The following is a 22,756-nucleotide window of genomic DNA, read 5'->3' as shown; positions in this document are numbered from 1 at the left end:
AACAGTACTGCTGGAAGTCTTTTAATGTCACTTAAAAATACAAATATTTTAAGCTTTCCCAAATTTCCAATTTTTAAAGAAAAATCATTAAGGCAAATTCTACCACCAAGAATGCAAATGACAGAGAAGTATTTAAAGTGAGATTTCTCTCTTCTACAATACTAAGGTTTCCTTAAATACAGTGAGATATCGTTAAACCAATAAATGAGAGTCAATTTGTATATTTTACCTTTTAAATTAAGCATAATAGATGGTATGATTCAGTCCCACAAAACATGTTTTGAAGTAGATAAATGTGCTTGTAGTAACTTCACAAATGTTCCTTTGACTTTGGATTTATTATTTCAACTGTCTCTGGTGAGGGCATTTCATATGCTTATAAATCTCTTTCATTTCTTTTTTGTGCTTTAGTGCTTCATGTTAATGGACTCCATAACTGTTACATAAAACACATCTATCTGCAAAGGTTTAGGAACAAACTGTAAAAGTTGGCAGCCTTGGTGAATAGTAAATAACTGTGAATAGGAGCGAACATAAATATGCAGATCAATTAAATAACAGATTGCCTCCAAAGAATTTTTTAAAAGGTTGCCTGTCGACGTAGACACCTCCAGCACTCAGGTCAATGCAGGATGAAGTAGGAATCATTAGGGTTTCATAGCATTCAACTTTAGTTCTCTCAAGTAAATAGATTTTCTCTAATTTTTGGAATATAATCAGTGTTCAATCAACCTCCTATTTCACTTTAAGTTGCAAGAACCATATTCACTGGCTCTCCACTTCTCCTCCCTTCCCAGTCATCATACTCAAACTCAACTATGCTTCTATGTTCCCTAAAGTAACCATTTTTGACCACTGACTTTAAGTTAGATAATTGTGAAATTTCACACTCGAAATTCATAGAAACAGGCATATTAAAGTTTCAGATGAACTTCAATTCCTCAGTTTTATCTGTTCCTAACAACCCTAGCTCACAGGGTTAAAGGGGATATGGTAAGCAAGTGTCTTGCACATAGTAGGAACTCAATGAAGGTGAGATTTCCCTTCTGCAGTCTTTCTCAGTGGGTTGAATCTCCACCTCATACTCTCAGGGACATTGATTGGCATGAAAAAAAGTCACTTTACATAGTTTAAACCCATTTCATATACTCATCCTACCTTTGAAGATCCTTGAGAGCAGGAACCATGCATCTTCGAATCTTCGTTTTTGTACCCCAGTGCCTAGCGTGCGTAAGGGTCAACAAGAGTCAGTGCTACTGCTTCTCTTCTGGCTGGCGAAGGAGGTCTGGAAGGGTGCGAATGGGGGCATCCTGGTTAGCAAATAAAGGCAAGATTACTTTTTAACTCCTTTAAGACTTTTTCACAAGTTTGGCATGGGCAGTCCACGAAGGGAGAACCTTTGAGTAAATAAGTAGCTCTAGAAAAAAACGTGCTATGCACATTAAAGATGGAGAGAGCCCCAGTAATTTCATTCCAATACTGAGTCCTAGCCAGACCCCAGTGCCTCTCTGTGATCTAAGGTGACTGCACCCTCATCTTAACACTTGAAAGAAATTTTCCAGGCAAAAACTCACCATTCAAATGCTATAATCAACAAAAGCCTTAGGCATTTATTTGCTAAACATGAATTTAATTTAGCAAAGTTTCATTGTAGTTTGAGGGAAGGTAATATTTGACTCAACTAAGGCATTATTTATAAATGAGGAAAAAAGTTAACACAGTGGACAAAACATAAAGGGTTGAATGACACTGAAATGTAGCTTTGAGAGCCACATTTATGTTAAAAGCAGCAGAAATGTAAAACTTCCTTATGATATACTAGAAAAAAACCTAAATATGATAAAACTGTAGTCTCTGGTACTCATAAATCGTTAGTAAGCACTCTTTAAGTTAGATAATTGTGAAATTTCACACTCAAAAGCACTCTTTCTTTGTGATGAATCAAAACTACAACAAAAGTGGCAAGCTATAAATATATACCTCCACTGTTTATTTTGACACTACAAAAGATAACTGCCAACAGACTGGCTAATCCCTTTTATAATACATACATGCAATACATAATGTATACATTTTATATTAATCTTACATTTTATCAGTAATTTTAATTATACAATTTACACTATGATTATATCACACAAGTGCTTTTGAAACATGTGAAAAAGACCATAAAGAATGCACACAAATGAAAGTAACTGTATTTTGTAGTAACACTGATTGTAAGTGACTTTTGCATAGTTAATGACTGAGAGTTTTCTAAAGCTGGTAAGAGACATCAAGTCACAGAATTAAGAAGCCTTATGAATCCCAAGCAGGATAAATAAAAAGAAATCTATGCTTAAGCAAACTCTAGTGTAACTGCTTTAAAAATCTAATATAGAGAGAAAGATATTAAAATCATCCAGATTTTGAAAAGATAGATTACTTCCAAAGGAGTAATAGCAGATTTCTCAGTAGAGATAATGGAAACTAGAAGTCAAAAGAAATGGCATATGCATACTGCTGAAAGGAAGTAATTTTATACTGAACAAAAATATCCTTCAGGAATGACATTTCCAGATAAAAATAAAATAACTTCTCCTCAGCAGACTAGCACTTCAGGAAATACCAAATGGAGTTCTTCAGGCAGGAGAAAAATGGTCAGTGTATAAAGTTAGATATACAGGAAGTAATGAAGAGCAAAGGTAATGTAAATGTGCGGATAAATCTGAATGTATAAGATTTTATTAGGCAATACTGATTTTTATGTGTTGTGGGGGTAAGAATACAATACATGACAAGAACTGCATACAACTGCAGAGAAGGCAAATAGAAGTAAAGTGTCCTGAGGGTTTACGTTATCCAGAAAGAGAGTAAGACTAACAGGTAACACTAGGCTTTGAAAAATCAAGACTGCATGTTGTAATCTCTAGTAAAACTACTGAAACAGTATTAAAAGGATGAGTAAATGTCAGACTAGTAGAGGAGGAATACAAAATACTAATATCTGTTCCATCAGCTCAGAGTAAGCCAAGAAGAGAGAGAAAGAGGAACATAAAACAGGGTACCAATAGAAATAAAATATGAAGACATTAGATTTAAATACAAACATGTTAAGTAAATACATTAAGTGTAAACAGGCTACCTATTCTATGTAAGGTAAAGATGACCAAACTTCATTAGAAAAACAATTTATGCTATTTACAAGAAATATATTAAACTATAAGGACAGATAGATTGAAAGTAGAATCATAGGAAAAGATAAACCAGGCATTCAGTAGCCAAAAGAAAGATGGTGAGTTATAGCACTATCAGACTTTAAGGCAAAAAACATTACTAGAAGTAAACAGCAACACTTCATAATTACAAAAAAATTCAATTTATTGAAAAATAATATTGGATTTTTTTGCACTCAATAAAGTTGCCTTAAAACACATAAAGAAAAATTTACAGATCTATGAGGAGAAATAGACTATCTGCAGTCATAATGAGAGATTTTAATGCACTCCTATAGTAACTTTTATAACCCTTATAACACGCAGATAAAAAGTCAGTAAGGATAGAGATATGAAATGCAGGATTGACAAACTTGATCTAATGCATAGAATATTGAATCCAGCAAGGACAGAATGCACTTAATACACGGGAAACAGTTTCCCCCCAAAAATCGACCAGATCCAATGTCATAAACCAACTCTCCATATGTTTTAAAAGAATGAGATAATAAAAAGTATATTTTCTCACCACAATACAACTAAGCTAGAAATCACTAACAAAAAGATTTTTAAAATGTTATGTTGTGGAAATAAAGTACTACACTTCTAAGTAACACGGCCTTTTTCTAAAGTGTAAATTAGAAAATATTTTTAACTGAATGATAATGAAAATACTACATATCAAAACTTTAGATGTGGAAAGCATCTAAAGTTGTGCTTCTTATGGGGAATTTTATCATGTTAATTGCACATAGAGCAATAAAAGAAGAAAGGCTAAAAAAATTGATGAATTGAGGAAAGTAAGTCAGACAAAGACAAGTACCACATGATCTCTTATAGGTGGTATCTTAAAAAAAAAAAAAAAAAAAGCAAGCAAACAAACAAAAAAAAACAACTAAGCTCATACAGAGAACAGATGGTGACTGCCAGAGGTGGCAGTTAGGGATGGGAGAAATGGGCATCTATTTTTTTGGTTTTGTTTTTAGTTTAAATAAATTGAAATAATAACCTAAGTTCTTTGTGTCTTAGTTTTCAGGATTCTTTCTTCTCAGGAATGTTGTTATTCAGGGATTAATAAAAAGAAGAATTTGGCTTACACAACACTGAGAGCTAAAATACTTGCCCCCGACACACACACCTATTAGAATGGCTAAAATCCAAAACACAGACAACACCAAATGCTGACAAGGATGTGGAAGAACGGGAACACTCACTTATTGCTGGTGGAAATGCAAAATGGTACAGCCACTATGGAAGACAGTTTGGCAGTTTCTTACAAAATGAAACATACTCTTACCATACGATCCAGGTATCACTCTAAGAGGTATTTACCCAAAGGAGTTGAAAACTTATACCTATACAAAAACCTGTACACAGAGTTAATAGCATCTTTATTCATAATTCCATAACTTGGAAGCAATCAACTTCATAATTCCATAACTTGGAAGCAGTAGGTGAATGGATAAACAGTGGTACACCATACCATGGAGTGTTATTCAGCAATAAAAACAAATGAGTTATTAAGCCATTAAATGACATGGAGGAAATATAAATGCATACTGCTAAGTACAAAAAAAAAGAGTCTACTTCAAGGACATAGAAAATAATAGGAAATTAAACTCAAAGAAAGAGAAGGAAGGAAATAAAGTTAAGAACATAAACTAATGAAATAAAATCAAACCAAACATATAATCATCAGCTCCATTGATGGAGCTGTTGAAGAAAAAAGAAAAATAAATAGCCAATGTCAGGAATGAAAAAAGAAGACCTGACTATAAGTCCTGCAGACCTACAAAATTATAAAAAGATATATTAAATAACTTTATGTAAGTAAATTTTAAAATATAAATGAAGCAAATTCCTCAAAATATACATGTAAAAACTGACAGAAGAACAGAAAATTTAAATAATCCTTCCACCATTTAAAAAATTAAACCTATAATTTAAAACTTTACAATAAAGAAAACTCTGGGCACAGATGGCTTGTAAGAAACATTCAAGGAAGAAATAATGGCAATCTTTCACAAGTCTTTTCAGAGCACAGGAAAAACACCTACCATTTGCCGATTCATGTTAAGGTGCTAGAATAACCCTGATTAAAAAAAAAAAGTACTGACAGGAAATTCCAAAAAAGAAATTTTTAAACTGGTCTGATTTGTGAATATAGATGCAAATATTCTGAACTTAAGAATAACAAACTTACCCATTAACATAAAAATGGAATGTTGGTGATTTGCTTGGTCTGAACTGGAAAGCCAGAATCAATTTATTTACTGTTTTCTTTTTTCCTGAACTTCATTTCAGAAGCAATGTCTTTTTTCAGTTCTTGTTAAGTTTGTTTTATATATATATATACAGCAATAGAAAAAAGGTCAATACATGTTGGGCATATTCCAGAAAGCAAGGATAGGTTAAGATTTAAAAATCAATGCAATTCACCACATTAACAGATTAAGGGAATATCATCTGATTATTTTCATTGATTTCAATACATGATGTTGATTAAATTCATGATAAAACCTCTTAACAAACTAGGACCAAAAAAGGAATTTTCTTAAGTCAAAAAAGAATATCCCCACCCAAAAGAACATTCAGCAACTATCAGACTTAATGATAAAATATTGAAAGCTTTCCTTCTGGCATTAGGACGGACAAGTTTATTATTTGTTTCCTAGGGTCTTCACATGGTGTCTTCCTCTGTGTGTCTTTGTCACTCCTCTTTTTACAAGGACACCAGTCATATTGCAGTAGGGCCAACCTACTCCAGCACTATCTCATCTTAACTTGATTACATCTGCAAAAAACCCTATTTGGAAATAGGGTCACATTCATAGATACTGGGGTTTAGGACTTCAACTTACCCTTTTGGGGGCAAAATTTAATCCAGAAAACAAGGACTCACCCTATTGTCACTTCTTTTTGTACTGAAGGTCCTGGCCGTGCAATAAGGCAAGAAAAAGAAATAAAAGGTATAAAGATTAGAAAGGAAGAAGTAAAACTGTCATTATTCATGAATAATATAGTTGTCTCTGTAGAAAATCCTAAATAATTCACAGATAAAATATTAGAATTAATAAGTTTAACAAACTGGTCTATTCAAGATTAATAAACAAAATTTATTTTACTATGATGTAATACCAAAAAACAGGAAAATATGTGTTTAAAAAGATATAATTTATAATAGCAAAAAACAAAACAAAAACAAAAACCAAACACCTTGAAATCAATCTAACATAATATGTGTAAGACCTTATGAAATCTTACTGAGAGAAATTAAAGAAGATCTAAATAAATGGAGGAATATGACACATTCATAAACTGGAAGACTCAATATTACAAATATGCCAAGTCTTTCCAAAATGATGTATACACGCCATGCAATTCCAATCAAAATCCCAGTTTATGGAAACTGACAAGCTGATTCTCAAGTTTATATGAACACAGAAAGGGTCAAGAATAGCCAAAAATCTGTTGAACAAAGTGCTGAGACTTGTACTACTAAGTATGAAGACTTACTATAAGGCTATTTTCATTAAGACAATGTGGTATTGGCACAAAGATAGACAAATATACCAATGGGACAGAAAAGAGGGCCCACAAACAGACGCATGCATGTAGAGACACTTGTTCCATGACAGAAGTAGCATTACAGAGCAGTAAGTAAAGAAGACACTTTTCAATAAATTATGCTGAGACAAGTGGAATTCATATGGAAAAAAAAATTCGACCCCTCGCTTGTGCTATGAACCAAAAGAGCTGCACCCAAAAACGTGGATGAATTTCACAAACAAATTTGAGCAAAAGAATACATAAGATTCCATTCACACAAAGTTAAAACAAAACTAAACCATATTGGAAGAAGTCAGGATTGTGGTTAATTTAGGGAGAAGAAAGTGTTAGTAGTTGGGAGTGGGTACAAGAGGAGTTTCTAGAGAGCTGGTGAATATTTCATTTCTTTAGATGGGTGGGGTTCTAGCTGCATTTGCTTTGTGATAATTCGTTGACTTGTACATTTACATTTTGTGCACTTTTCTTTATTTGTATTAGTCTTCCCAATAAAATTTTAAGAAAGTAGACACATTCACTCACTCAACAAATATTTATTGAGAAATCACTATACACCAGACATTGTACTAGATCTGAATCAAAAGGAATAAATACAGGCATAAGCCCTCTGATACCCTTAGCTTGCTACGAAAGGGGGACTCCCTCTTTATGTGGGGTGGAGGTGATAAGGAAAGCCATTAGATCCTTCACTGGGCTGAAACATCAAAATAGTTCAGAAGTGTTCTGCCCAACCCTCAAAAGTGGTGGTTACTCTTTGTATACACTGGAAGGTTCCAGGGTAATTTGAGATCTACACTTAGTTATATATAGGAATCCTATCTGCTTACCCAAGTAAAATCTTGTCTCGAAAGTCATGGCACTAGCCCCTAAGAAAACCAAGAGAATACTATTATTAATTTGCAGTTAATTTTGGAGCTATTACACTAAAATAAAAAAGTTCTTTGAAGTTCTAATGCAAAAAGCATTGAGTTTTAAAACAACATTGTCCTGATTATAAAATACTTACATGCTCAATGTAGAACATCTGGGAAATCAGAAAATTACAAAGAAAACAAAAATCCATTATTCCATCACCATAGCTACTGTAAATGTTTTGGTACATTTCTTTCCATTTTTAAAATGCCTTTATACATTTATTTTCACAGTTGACATCCGAATTTCTATGTGATTTTGCAAACTGAGTTTTCCATTTAAAAATATGAGCATTTCCCCATGTCATTAAATAACTTTCCTAAACATAATTCTTAAGTTTGTAAAAATTATATCCCCAACTTGAATCATCTCAATGAGAGGTCATTCATCATGTGTAATCGAGTCTAAACATCCGGGGTCCCAGAGTTCTGAGAGGCGTCCAAAACTTAGCTAAAGCCTCTGATGGAACATTGGAACCTGGCAGGCGCGGCGGAGGCTGCTCCAAGGGCAGCTGCGGTCACAGACCGGGACCCGTCCGCAGAGTCCCCAGCCCTGCGGCGCGCAAGTTGCCAGGAGGACCCGGGGCCCGGAGAGTCCTCGGCTTTCCATCAGGTTTAATACGCGTCTACGCTGTAAGTTCCTGGCGATACCCCAGCGCGCACCCCTCAGCTCCCGGGTCCGGGCCGAGCCCGCCGCACCCGAGCAGCGCTGGCTCGCTCCGGATCCCGGCGCCCAGAGCAGCCTCTGGGTGGTTGGATTCGGCTGCGCCCTCCGTGGCGCGCCTCTCCGAGTCCCTAGCTCGGGTCGCTGGGCTGAACTTGGGAGGAGGCGCCCTAGGTTCCGGGCCTGCCCCGACTGCCCCATCCCCATCACCCCCGCGCCCCCCCGCCCCGAACCGGGAGCGCGCAGGCGCAGCCGGCCGAGAGTCCCACCAGCGGTCCCGGAACCTGCGGTTGCGCCCGAGGCGCTGCCCCCGCTGCCACCGCTCACGATGGGCCCGGGTCCCCGGCTGCTGGTACCTCTCGTGCTTTGCGTGGGGCTCAGCGCTCTTGTACCTTCTGCGGGAGCGTCAGGCGTCCGCAAGCGAGGCCCCTCGGTGACGGCCAAGGTGACCGGGCGGCGGGCAGCAGCTTCCCCTCGTGCTGGCCGAGGGCATGGGAGAGCTTTGGGGACTGGAACCTCAGGGTCAGGGGCGGCGAGGAGGGGGCTTCCCGGGCGCAGAGGACGGGAGGCGGCCGGGGGGCTAGGTGGCAGGAGGCTGCCCGCGCGCGGGGGGGCCGCGCTCTCCCGGGAGGCTTTGGGGGCGCTGGGCCGAGTCCGCCCCCGCCGCCGGCTGTCTGAACTTTGCCTGGGAGTTGGGAGAAGCTTCCGGAACCGGCGGGCCCTTTCTTCAGGAAGGAGACCGCTGAGTACTTCCTTCGCCTTGGCGGGGACTAGGGAATAGAAGCAGGAAGAACGCGGGAGGGACGGGGACGGGCGGAGGAGACGCGTTGCGAGCGGAGGGGTTGCAGCTGGGCCGCCCGCCGCGGGTGTCACCTGACCTGGTAGATACCAGGTCCAGCCCCTGTCGCGGTGGGGTCGGGGCAGGCCTTACGTGGCCTTGCTGAAACCAAGGGCTAGCCTCCTTTTCCTGTACTTAGGAACGACCGTCCTCCCCGGGGAGGGAGAGGTGCGCTTTTCAGACTCTGGCGGCTGGTGGGGACGGTGCTAGCACGGCACAGGCGGCTCCTGTATAACTGAGGCCAGCCTTTTGATCACGATTGGGGGGTGGGGTGGGGGGACATCTGCCATAGACTGGTCTTTACAGCTTCAGGTCTTTCCCCACCATATTTAGCCAAGGTTAGAGGATAATGGGAGGGTACAGGGAGAGATAGAGGGAGGGAAGGAGGGAGGGGATGATTTGGGGCCCTTGATGACCACTTCTAGAAAACCCACTGGCAGGAGTGTCTTGGAATCTGGAAGGAGGGGCAGCTGCAGGTGGCCCTAACAATCGGTCCGGTGTCTGCCAGTAGAAATGATAATGTTGGATGCTTAAGTCCTCTACCACACACCCCACCGAGGAGGGGGGAGGACAAGGGGCGGGGGAGGTTCAGCCCAACATCTGATGTAGCCTAAGAGTGAACAGAAAGGCCGTGCTGCGGGGTACGTGTGGTGATAAACTGACCTTGCTGGCTTTGATCACTGATTCTCCTCCCAGCCCCTTGATCTTTGGGGCTTATCTAGCTTTGGGAAACGGCTTATACAAGGCCACATAGCTGAAGGGGGGAAGTGGGGGGGTTCTTCCAATCTGCAGATACTATTTGGGTCTCATGGGATAAGCCTTAAACATAAAATTCATAAAGTGATGAAATGATGAAGGAAATACACCCGGAAATAGATTGGGTGACATTTAAAAATACCTGAAGGGTAAAAAAAAAAAACAGCCTGGCAAAGACTTAGGAGGCAAAGGGAACTGCATATGCAAGGCCTCCAGACAGAAAAGCCATTGTATGTTCAGAGGATGGAGAAGGGACGGTGTGGCTTCAGCCCAGGGATGAGAGGGGGAGTGGCTTGAGATGAGGTTAGGGGGTGAGCAGCAGCAAGATCAGGTAGTGCCTTCCGGGCCACAGTTCGGAGTATGGGTTTTAAGGCAATTATTCTCATAATTTGAAGTCTTATTCTAAGTGCAGTTATAGCTGCTGAAGGGTTGTACGCATGGAATTGACATGATCTCATATATGCTTTTAAACAATTACTGTGGTTGTTCAGTGGAGAGTGAACTGGGAGGTCTTCAGGGCTCCAGGTCAGAATCTGGATGGTGGTGGCTTGGATTAGCGTGGGTAATGGTGGAAATGGGGAGCCAGGGAGGGACTAGAAATCGACTTTTGAAGTGTAACTAACAGGACTTGCTGACTGTTTAGATAAGGGTGGGAGAAAGGGGGTAGGACTGTCAGATGAAATACAGGATGCCCAGTGAGATGTGAATTTCAGATATGCAACGAATAATTTGTTAGTGTGAGAACGTCACCTATAGTATCTGGGAACAGGCTTACCTGGGAAGCTTTTAGACCTACCAGTGCAGAGACCACCCCAGAGCAAGTAATCAGTAATCACAGTCTCTGGGAGTGTGGAGCTGCAGTTGGGAACCTCGAGGAGAGGGAAGGAAGCTGGTGGCTGCAAGAGGGGAAGAGTTGGGGCATCTTCGCCCCAAGACCAGGGTGCTGTCACTGAGGGAGTTTTCACGCACTCTACTTTTGGAATAGTCACTCAATGTATCTCCTTTTTTCCCAGCCCATTTGTCATTACGTTCTAAAAAACTGTGTAGGCATGTCCTTCCACAGTTTCAACTCTGTTGAATTACTTTTTCAGTGGACATTTTAAAACAACTAATCTATTGGAAAGTGGAAACATTAAAAAATGATTTCTCTGAGTGTGGAAAAGTAGATTAATTGGCCATCACTCTAGTGTATTGTTTTCCCCAGCAGTCTTTACCTTTTCCTCTGATTTTGTTTAAAAACAGGAATCTGTAAATGAGAGGTGTGAAGTGCTATTCCCCCCAGGGCCCTTTAATGGCACTCACCTTGTCCATGAATCCGGCTGCCAGCTGCCACCTCAGCCTCCTGCCCAGCCGTGGAGCCTCAGGTTGGGGCTCCAGCTCACTGGTCTCAAAATCCACCGAGTTAGTGTTTGCAGCCCCGCACTTTCCAGCAGATGCCATGGGCTCTGTGCAGGGTCAGGCCCCGAGACTGTAGAAAATAATGCTGCCATCTTTCCAGCTGCACTCATGTCACAACTTGCTGGCACTTTCTGCAGCTCTTGGAGTGGCCAGGAGGCTTCAGCTGGGGTAACAGCAAGTTACCTAATGTCTGAGGCTCCTCCTCTATTCCATTTCTATTTCCTCTGTAAGTGGAAAGGGAAATAATACCTACCTGCAGGGTTTTGCATATTAGATGTGCTAAAGCATGTAAAATGCTTAGCCCTGATTGAAGTTCCTGATTTAGGAGGTCAATTGTTAGTGTTATTTGTGTTATCTTATTAGTCCTCCTGTAGCAGTGCAGCCCTGAGAGGAATCATCATCTGGGTACAATGAGGAACAGGAGCTCAGAGTTGCCCAAGGTCCCATGGCCAGTTAGTGGTGGAGCCGGTTTGAGAACAGTTTCCTGGACCTCACAGCTCGTGTACTTGGTGTCTTCCCCAGTTACTTTGGAAATGGAAGCAGGATTAACCCTACAAGGGTTTGGGGCAGAGCTATGTGAGTGCCTCTTGCCTCTTCCCCTGTCTCTCCCCACCTCCAGTGCCCTGTAATTTTTTTAAAAATAAATTTATTTACTTATTTATTTTTGGCTGCGTTGGGTCTTCATTTCTGTGTGCGGGCTTTCTCTAGTTGCAGCGAGCAGGGTCTACTCTTCGTTACAGTGTGCGGGCTTCTCATTGCGGTGGCTTCTCTTGTTGTGGAGCACAGACTCTAGGCATGTGGGCTTCAGTAGTTGTGGCTCGCGGGCTCTAGAGCACAGGCTCAGTGGCGCATGGACTTAGTTGCTCCGCGGCATGTGGCATCTTCCCGGACCAGGGCTCGAACCCGTGTCCCCTGCATTGGCAGGCAGATTCTTAACCACTGCACCACCAGGGAAGTCCCCCCGTAATTTTCAAATGACTTTCAAGGGCAGCCTCAAGGGAAAAACGGAGTGACTGAGGGGCCAGCTCCTGAAGTGCAACATGGAATTCAAGTGCCACCTTTTCCAGGAAGCCTGCCCTGATCTCCACAGATAATCATCACCTCTAACCGTGACATTTTATCTGTACATATCTTCTCGTAAAACCTGACTTCCCATTATATTATAGCGAGTATCTATGTGCTTTCTCTTCTGTGGGAGGGTAAGCTCCAGGAGGGTAGGGACTTTGCAGCCCCACCCCTTGTCTAGCACGGGGTCTGTTCCCAAGGACACGCAGCAAAGTCACAGACGATCTCAGGGTGAGAAGGTTTGCCTGGCAGCCACCCTGGGCCCACCTTCACCCTCTGTCTAGGTGTGTGTGCGCCCTGGTCCTCATTTCGTATCAACTGGCATTGAACTATTTAGCATTTTTTGAGTACCTGCGTGAGCTGACACTGGGAATCTAAAAACACCGTTTCTACCCCTTAAGGGTTCCCTGCCTAGACAGAGCCATATTCATCATAAATCGCAGTCCAAGTGAACACAGCCTCAAATTGAAATTTTGTCTTTCATGCTCCTAGTGTTGCCTAACAAAAGCTGGATCTCTTAGCTGGCATCCTTCCTTTGCCTCTGGAACTGGTGAGAGTCTCCCTTGCCAGCCGGTTGCGGTCAGAAGGGCTGTGTTGCTTCTCTGCACATGGATCATTTTTCCTGCCTCAGTACTTTGGTCCCAGAAAGAACTGCCCATCCCTGTCCCTGGAGGCTGCTCCCCTCCTTCCAGGCCTGCCTCCCATCACACCTTCGCCAGGATGCCTTCCATCAGCCTTAACGTTCCTCCACAACAGTGGGTGTACAGTGTTCTTGGGGCATTTGTAACCTGGGGCCTTGTGCTATGGTTGTTCGTTTACTTGGCCTGTTTACATAAGCTCCCTTAGGACAGGGGCTCCCTCCAGTAGCTTGTACCCTCACGCTGCCTTCTGCATGGATCTTTGACAAGTACTTGTTGACAATAAGATTTGATTTCATCATTTCCATTAGAGTTAGGGAAACTCTGCTATATTTTCTTGCCATCACGCATGAAGTTGAAGGATGTTGTGGTTTGGGAAAAAAAAATCATATTAATATGTGTGCTAGGCTGCGTGTAAGAAAATAAGATTTTTACTGAAGAGTTACGCTGGGTGACAGACACTTTTTCTTCATCTTCTTATGCTGCCCTCCCACATTTGATTCTCTTTGCTGTTGAAATGTTCACAGGCTTTATTTCCTCTTCTTTATTTTAAAAGTCTGATAGACTTTTCTAGTGTCTTATACGGTGCTTCTTTATGATTGCATACCCAATTCTTGTCCCGGTGCTGCTTCATTATTGCCTGTTATTGAATTTACTCCTTGGTTCAGAAATCCCTTTGGAGAACCTACTTCTCTTTGACCCCAGCTCTGCACGCTGGGCTCCTGTGGGTGTTAATGCAGCTTCCTGAATTGTCCTACTCCACTGCACTGCCCAATCTCAAGGGCACCGTCTTTTGTGCATTCTATGAAGTTTTACCATATAAATAATAATACAGTCTTTGCTGCTTTGGCCATGTAAAATTGCAAAATACCACATCATCCTGTGACAGACGTCCTGATGTATTGACAGAAGCTCTTGTCTTGAACTAAAGCTTGACAGTCTTTACTTCGTGATTTTTCTAAACTGTATGACATCTTTTCTCTTTGACAACCCTTCTTATATTTTTTAAAGCCATCTCTTGAATGTCTTTTTTACCCATTCAAACAGTAAATTGGTTCGTATAATCTAAACTCACTAATAGAATGCCCTTTGACTCCATGGCCTTTTCAAGCATTCTATCTCAAAATCATCTCAACACAGTGATTTGTGAAGCAAGACGTTTGTAATTTCATTTCAGATGAAACAGTAAAAAAACAGTCCAAGAGAGCTTTTAAAGTTTATCTGCAAAAAAAAGTGACTCACTTCCAGATGTGTGCTTGCTCTTTTCTGTTCTAAACTGTTGTATATGTGCAACTTTGGGGACATGATGACTGAATTTGGTGTCTGAGTTTACAGGGTAAATGGTTCTGTCAGGACCTGAGTGTAATGTTTGTTGTACTTTGGGTGCAGCTGTGGCCCTGGTGCCTTAGTGTGTCTGCACGTGAGTGGCAGGCCTCCTGGAGGAGTGTTGTGTGTTGTGATAATCTTTCACAGTCCCCTTGACAGCAGATGTCTACTCAGAACTCATTGGGAATTTAGCACTGCTCGAAGTTACAAAAAAATAAATCTGGATGGTTAGACTGTTTCTCTCCTCACCATTTTTTTTCCTCCTGCCAAGACTGGAGAGCATTACCTCTCAGAAGACCAACAGTCTCCACTCTAACCTGTGTCCACAGAGCTAGGAAACAGGAGGCCAGAGCAGTGCTGGTCTGGGTTGTGGAGGGGAGAGGAATTCTTGAAGACATTACTGGCTGACTCTGACAGTACTGAGTCCAACTTTAAACCCAGTTCCTAGTACAGTGCCTGGCCTAGAGGTGGTGCTCCGTAACTGTTTGGTGAATGAATATGTGAGTGAAATGCACCCACAAGATGGTTTCAGAACTCCTTTAATTTATATCATGCTCCTTCATAAAATAGCTCCTTCATGCTCCTTTATTAAATACTGGTGGGCAGGGCCCTTGCATCTGGATCAGTTCACAGATTATCATGCTCCCTTACCTTGTATTGTGGCTTTTTCACATTATAACCTTCTACTCTGCCTTTCAACCACACGCAGGTCTTCTTTGATGTGAGGATTGGAGATAAAGATGTTGGCAGAATTGTGATTGGCCTCTTTGGAAAAGTTGTGCCCAAGACTGTGGAAAATTTTGTTGCTCTGGCAACAGGAGAGGTATATCTCAGTTTTATTCCCTTTAACTGCACAGAAGTAGATCTTCCTTCTTTTAAGCCAAACGTAAAGATGTATTCTGGGAAAATAAGTATTAAATTAGTAGATGAGATGAACTTGAGACATTTAACAATATTTTACTTTATTTTCCTAGAAAATCGCTATTCTTCAAGCCCTCAGTTTCCTCAGGGTTCTAGAAACTGACAGGAAACAGTCATCAAGTGAAAATGCAGACTTCTCTCTTTTTACTTGTGCATGTTAATACTTTACCTCTATAGTTTATGTATTTACTTTTCAGTCAGCTGATGATAAATTTCTATCAGTAAATTATTGCAGGCACCTCATCTAGTTTTGTAGATATTTCGTGTAATTTTCTCATTTTGTCATTTCCAGATAAACACTGGGGTTTATCTTACAGTATGGGTTATATCTACTTGTGTATTCAATTGACGTAATCTCTTTAGAAAGGATATGGATATAGAGGAAGCAAATTTCATCGCGTCATCAAAGATTTCATGATTCAAGGAGGAGACTTCACCAGTGGAGATGGCACTGGCGGTAAAGTTGTCTCTAATATTTTTCCTTTCCTGCTTACCCAGGTGAAACCTAAGGTTAAGATGATGTATTTACCCAGCATATTGAATTCCCAGATTTAAGGAACAAAGTCATAAAGACAACCAGACTAATTTTTCAAGAAGGATTGAGTTGGGGTAGGGGGCCTTATCTAACAAAATCTTGGTAGGTGTGAATGAGTGAGGCCTCCTAATTTTTAACAGTATTGCTTTGGTGTTCATTATCTTTCCATAGTGGAGATATATTCATTTAGCAGGCTGTTTTGCAGTGCTTAAAATCCTAGACTTCTGGTATGTAGTAATACAGAAAGATGTCTGTCATAGCAAGGAAAGGTAGACTGAAAAACTGTGTACCCTGGGGTGGCAGCCAGCTGCAGACGTGCATGTTGGTGGAGGGGGTCTGGGGACATCATGCCAGAATGACGAGGCTGGTACTTAGGTGGCAGGATTATAGGTGAATTTACCTCCTTCTTTCAAAATTCTTTCATTCTTATTGTCAGCTTTTTCAATAATAAAAAAATTAAGTAATAGACAACTTGTCAAAATTACAGTATACATTAATTTTTATCAACAAAGTTAGAATTCTATAAAGTACAAATAATTCAATTTATAGAGTTTCAGGTATCTCTGAGCTTATTGTTTCTCATTGAGGATCCCAGCTACCCAGCTCCCTGGACTATTTTTCCTCAGAAATGTAGTGAGTTCCTGAACACACACACAGTATATAACCACACAGAATTTAAATTTACTTCAGGTTTAAGATTTTTAATTCAGCAAATACTGGTTTTGGTGGATATTAAATTGCTAACTTTTTAAAGAAACAAGCCATTTTCAAGCACTATTGTTAATTTTATGTTTATTGCCATTTTTTTAATAACAAAATGGGTGCCATTCAATGTTTGGATTTGCCAGACACTTCAGGAGGATTACTTTGAGTCCCTGCAGAAATGCTGCCGGGTATGGGGATGTAGAAGGGAGCACAGGAACATGTTCAGGTTACTTGGTTTCATGGGGCTGGTGAGGATGCTGAGGGTAGCAAGCCCAGCTGCTGCAGAGCTGGGTCTCGGTGGAAAAGCCTGCAGCTCCAGTACGGGTCCCCTCAGGACTGGCACCCCACCGCCCTGCCTGGGGCCCAGCAAAGAGTGGTGATGGAGCTCTACTGTGTCCTCTTTCCTGTGCCCCTCTCTCTCTCTGCTTTCCCTGCTCTGTGTGTGTGTATGGGCTCCCATGAGTTTTGTAGATAGGACCTTTTGGATCATTTAAATTTAGCCTAGACCTCTCTATAGGCAAAACTTTCCTGCCAGGCCACCTCATATGTCACTTACCAACCAGCTATAAATGGCTTGCCTTTGGTATCCACTTCTGGTCCTTCTAACTGAGCCAGGATTTTTTTTTTCTTGGTAAGATGAATTATATTTGATCTAGTCTACAAAGAAAAAAAAAAACAGTCAGGTTTCCTTAAATTATTAAATATTGTATTAATTACTCAGATAAATATAAGACAATTACAAAGGAGTGAAGTTGTTAAAATATCTAGTTATTCATTCAAAAGCCATATATTGCAAGATGTAAACACCTTAAGAAGGAAGATAATTAGGATTCACAAAATGTCCTTACTAATTCCTCTACTGCAACACTTTCTAGATATCGTGTTTTAAAAGTTAACTACATTAGCTATGAAGAAGTTTTGGTTGTATATAAATAAAGAAAAACGCCTATGTGAGACCCAAGGCTTAAGGAAGTAGAATTTTTGCCTGGTCCTTCACAAGTAACTGCATAGTAAGAAGGAGATAACACAAGAGCTAACTGAGCCAGGACTTTAAGGTTGGCCACCAATGGATAAGGAGCCCTGCAGTGGAGGAGGTGGGTGTGACAGGCACTCAGGGTGTTGGAGGATGGAGCAGATACTTTCCATGGCCTGTACTGTTGTTCTATAGGAAAAATGTGTTCTGCTCTCCCTGCTGCTGTGCTTGATCTCCAGCCCCCATGCCTGCCTTTGGTTCTTCTGTTCAAGGTTGGCTCTCTGGGTGCTGCCAGTTGCTGTGACCCTCTGTATCCTGACGAGCCCTGAAGTCATCAAGCCTGATGACTTCCAGGCTTACGCTGTTGTTCTCAGTGCTGAGGCTCTTCGTGCTTAGAGAACCAGAGTTAGAGCCAGAAGTTCAAGTTCTACTCTGCTGTTTTCAAGTTTGATAACCTCTGTTTCCCATTCAAAATGGGAATGAGAAAACCTATTCTATAGGATTGTTGTGAGAATTAACTAAGGGTGTAGATTAAGTGCGTTTTGTACTCTGGTTGGCTGCAGAGGTAGGAGTGATCCAGGACAAGTGACCTGAACCTCAGGACAGAGGTGGAGCCACTAGGTTGGCTTATCCACCTTTCCATTGGGCTTCACGATGTCCTCCTGACCTTCAGTTCCTTCTCATTTCGGAGTGAAATCACTGACTTGCTCGTTCAGGGTTTGGGTCTTGGTTGGAGGCCAGAGGGCATCCTCCCATCTTGTGTCATACTTAAGGCTTTTGTCTATTTGTTTTGGTCCCTGATGCCCTGTTTCCTTAAGGAGTTAATTTTTTTTTTTTTTTTTAATTTTTTTGGCCGCGCTGCGCAGCATGCAGGATCCTAGTTCCCCAGCCAGGGATCTAACCCGCGCCCCCTGCAGCGGAAGCGTGGGATCTTAACCACTGGACCGCCAGGGAAGTCCCCGTTAAGGAGTTAATTTTATCCTCTGCTTTATATCTCCTTATATTTGACCATCTTTTCCCCATCCCCACCTCCTACAGGGTTCTATTAACCAATCTACTCAAACCTTGTATTCCCCTTTGAAGAATTTACTTTCATAGAACATCTGTTGTCTCTCCCCTTTTTGTTTTGTCTCACTCAGGTATAAGCATTTATGGTGAGACATTCCCAGATGAGAACTTCAAACTGAAGCATTACGGCATTGGGTGGGTCAGCATGGCCAATGCTGGGCCTGACACCAATGGCTCTCAGTTCTTTATCACCTTGACCAAGCCCACCTGGTTGGATGGCAAACATGTGGTATTTGGAAAAGTCATTGATGGAATGGTAACTTGATGTATTATTTTTTCTCATTCAAAGATTTATAATGAGAGTACTCTTAGTGATTTAATCTCCAAATGTGCTTGTTAGAGAGCCATAATTATATGCTGACTGGCCTCTTCAAAGGTGAATAAATTATATATGGTGTGGTATTTTTAATTGTTAGGAGCATTGGGGCAGAAGCTGGGGACTTGACAGGGAGAAGTTGAGTACTTAATTCATCTCACACTTGAAATAAGTGGAAACTCAAATAAAATCCCATATGTACATACAATGAAATATTATTCAGCCTTAAAAAGGAAGGAGATCCTGTCACATGCTACAACATGAATAAACCTTTGGAATGTTAAAGAAAATAAGCCAGTCACAAAAAGGCTGTATGATTCCATTCAAATGAGGTATCTAAAGTAGTCAAATACACGGGAACATAAAGCAGAATGGTGGTTGCCAGGGGCTGGGGGGATGAGGAAATGGGGAGCTAGTTTCAGTGGGTATCTCTGTAGATCTTCAGTTTTATAAGATGAAAAAGTTCTGGAGTTTAGTTGCACAATAGTGTGAATATGCTTAAACTAATGAACTGTACACTTAGAAATGGATGAGATGGCAAATTTTATGTTATGTGTTTCTTACCACAATTCAAAATAAAATATTTTTAAAACCCCTGAGCCCCATGTGGTTTAGTACAGACACAGTCACCTTCAATGACACACGGTATAACAACCAAAATTCCTAAAGAGAGTTCAAGTTTATGCTGCTGTGTCTTAAAGAATATCAAAGGGGTCCAATTCATAATCCATAGAAAGACTTCTTAAAATCCTCATTCTTTTCCACTCCCAGCATTTCTCCTCCTTAGCAACTGCCCAAAGATGCTCTTCCAGCTCTTCAACTGGCAACTATAAGGTCTGCCCGACACAACCCTGGACAATCCTCGGTTCCCTTCCCTCTTCCACATTTCATTGTTTGTTTTCATGTGAACTCATTCAAGTGTAAACAAACCAATCATGCTCGTTGCAGTTCTTCCACAACTTCTACCTGTTATTCTGATTCTACTCGACAAAAGGCCAGGAACTGAGCCGGCTGACTCAGAACCTCCGTTACAAGGCAAGGAGGTGTTCAACCAGAGCTGTCAAATAATTCTCATTAGCAAGAGGGATGAAAGGCAAACGGGGTAGATACCTATCACTTAATATATCACTTTAGGTCCCATCACAGTGAAGGACGTGCCTATATTTTCATAAGCCGCAATGTCCTCAAAAGAATCTATTCTTAAATAGTAACGAATCCTAGCACTCCTCAAGTCTCTTATTGAACTTTGCTTTTTAAATGCGCTAAACATAGACATGCATGCGTTAAACCAGTTTGGAGCTTTGACCACTGGGTCTAACCAGTTTCTAAGTAGTTTAAATGTAAACTGATTCAAACATTCGTTCAATGAGTATTTTTGAATACAACATAATGCTAGGCTGTAAGAAAAATGAAGAGTATGCATTTGGGGCTTTCTTCTTCTGGTCGTGGTTTCTCTTCTAGTCTTCTGGATCTTATGTCTTGGTGCCCTGGTGTACCAACCTCCTTCCACCACTGGTATGCATCCTGGGGGATCTGCTGCCTGGTCTTAGACAAACAGTCCTTAACATTTTATGAGTCATAAACTACTTTGAGAAACTAGTGAAAACTATAAACTTTCTCTCCATAAGAAAAAAAAAAGTATGGTGTTTCATATAGTTTCAAGGAATTTTCAGGATCTCCTGACTTCCATCCCCTGACCCTCCAGAGATTGTCTGGGTAGCTTTATTAACACTGGACCTCACCCCAGACTTACAGAATCAGAACCTCCGGAGGCGGGCCCGCGAATAAGCGTGTTAAAAAATTATTGTAAAATATACACAACATAGAAATTTCCATTTTAACCATTAAATAAGCAGTTTTTAAAGTGCCACAGGTAATTCGGATGTGTAGCTGCATGCTTTAGGTACACATGTGCACATATGAACCCACACACACAATCTATTTAGAAATATATATTATTGATATTATTAGAAGAGTGCTGGTCTATTATCTTAAATTAACCTAAGTCAGCCAGAGACTGGATTAGCTGACACCATGTCCAAAGCGCTCAGAGACTTTGTTGCTATTTTTGCTTCAACCCTGTTTGGGAAACTCATCAGAAGTCCACTTGCCTAGTCCTTGCCCACTATGTGACATAAATTAGTCCGTGAGCTTGTGAAGGCTTCCGGAGTAGAGAAAGGGGCCTTTTACACCACTGCGGCGTTGGGGTTACATTAGTAGTACCAGACTCAACCTGTAGATTACTGGCTGGGGTCAGCTTTAAAATGGGCAAACCCAGAACTAGCTCCACTACTAAATCTGCTTTCTGGCTCATTTTCTTATGCCTAGACCTCTTATAGAGTGGAGCTGAAATTGTCTCAAACTCCATGTTAACTGTTAAGCTGGGTTGTAAGAAGTGAATAGAAATACTTTTCATTAGAGCTAGATGTTTGCAAAAATATCTAATTTTTTTAGAATATAAAATGCTAATAAAAAGAAGAGAGGAAATACACAAATATGCTCTCTGATTAGCAAGCTCGTGGGTAAATTTTATTCTGTTATATATAAATTTCCTGACTAAATTTTCCATAGTTATCTTGCATGGTTTTTGTAATTATAGAAAAAGCAAAAACAACTTATTTCCCACTAGGGCTTTCAGACTTCACATTGATTTTACCTCTTGATCACCACAGTTGCTGGTCAGAAGTGATCCATGGGTCTACTTTTCTCTCACCAGACAGTGGTCCACTCCATAGAACTGCAGGCCACCGATGGGCGTGACCGTCCACTCACCGACTGCTCCATCATCAACAGTGGCAAGATAGATGTGAAAACACCCTTTGTGGTAGAGGTCGCTGACTGGTGATACAATTGGCAGAAAACAAAGAAGATCACGCTCTGCCAGGGTGGTGTGTGTGTGTGTGTGTGTGTTGATTCTTAAAAGTTACTCTTTTGCTTTGTTTTTTAACTTTATTCTATTTTCTACCCCGGATCACAGGAAGGTTATAGAAAGCAACCACTCAAAGTTTAGTTAGCATGAATTTTGGTAAATCACTTGTTTAGGGACTTTGCACTTAAAAGACACATCCCTTTCCTCCAGTGGTGCTGTTTTTAAACTAGAAAACTTTGTATTGGCTATTTTCTTTTGAAGAACACAATCATTTCTTTGCTGGATTAATTGTGACCCCCCCAAATTGAATGATGCTGAAGATTTGTCTGAAAAAAGATGGGAACAAGAAGTTTATTACTTTGTATTCAAACAGAAATTCTTTTCAGGTAAAGGGAGATTTGATTAGTATTATCTGATATATGTCACAGGGACTTTTACCTGATGAAAGGTGCTCTGGTATTCTCTATATTAAATACTTTTTATGTAGATCAATTATTTTTGCAAGACTTTTTTTTTAACCTGAAGTGCTTTAAAACAAAAAGTAATGTACAAAATATATGCATTTTAATGTTAATAATGAAAGATTAGTGAGGGTTCTGTAAGTCAAAATATTAGCACAACTGGATCATTTGGGATGGGAATGCACAGAAATGACGCCCATCCATATCCCAAATACTTGAGCTGATTATTCACTAATTTTTACTCAGTGTAACATGTTTAGGAAGTTCCCTTGAGTCCAGTTGCAACAAAAAGGAGTCTTTCTTCACTTACATAGTGGGGATGAAGATTCGGGCTGTACTTAAACTAGATGGGAAAGTAAAATCTTATTGGTGGGGCCTTGTTGTAACATACCAGAGTGTGCCTGATCTCTGTTCAAATGGGAATGGTAGTTGTGAAACGGCCCCATTGCTTCTCCCCAAAATTACATCTCTTGAGCTGTATTCTAAGAAAACCGCTTCAATGAGAGATGAGATGAAATGAGCATTCTTACTGCTGATAGGGGTGTTAATTG

The 22,756-nt window shown here is 40.8% G+C and overlaps 1 protein-coding gene and 1 long non-coding RNA gene across 2 annotated transcripts; one reads left to right on the top strand and one right to left on the bottom strand.

The window, feature by feature from the left end:
* Positions 1-263: 263 nt before the first annotated feature.
* On the bottom strand, positions 264-7,629 carry LOC132363745 (uncharacterized). The gene is made up of 3 exons (XR_009502651.1): positions 7,589-7,629; positions 6,097-6,127; positions 264-1,285 (listed from the first exon to the last, which is right to left on the bottom strand). It is a non-coding gene; the product is annotated as an uncharacterized LOC132363745 (long non-coding RNA).
* Positions 7,630-8,473: 844 nt separating this feature from the next.
* Positions 8,474-22,236, top strand: PPIC (peptidylprolyl isomerase C). Its single transcript, XM_059916952.1, has 5 exons — positions 8,474-8,781; positions 15,067-15,180; positions 15,642-15,735; positions 18,631-18,815; positions 21,592-22,236. Exons 1-5 carry the CDS (start codon positions 8,665-8,667, stop codon positions 21,718-21,720), a joined length of 639 nt encoding a protein of 212 aa, XP_059772935.1. The 5' UTR covers positions 8,474-8,664; the 3' UTR covers positions 21,721-22,236.
* Positions 22,237-22,756: the final 520 nt, after the last annotated feature.

Source organism: Balaenoptera ricei, chromosome 3 (assembly GCF_028023285.1).
Source record: "Balaenoptera ricei isolate mBalRic1 chromosome 3, mBalRic1.hap2, whole genome shotgun sequence".
NCBI lineage: Eukaryota > Metazoa > Chordata > Mammalia > Artiodactyla > Balaenopteridae > Balaenoptera > Balaenoptera ricei.
The sequence above is the reverse complement of the archived record's forward strand: the minus strand, read 5'-3'. Positions and strand labels throughout refer to the sequence as shown.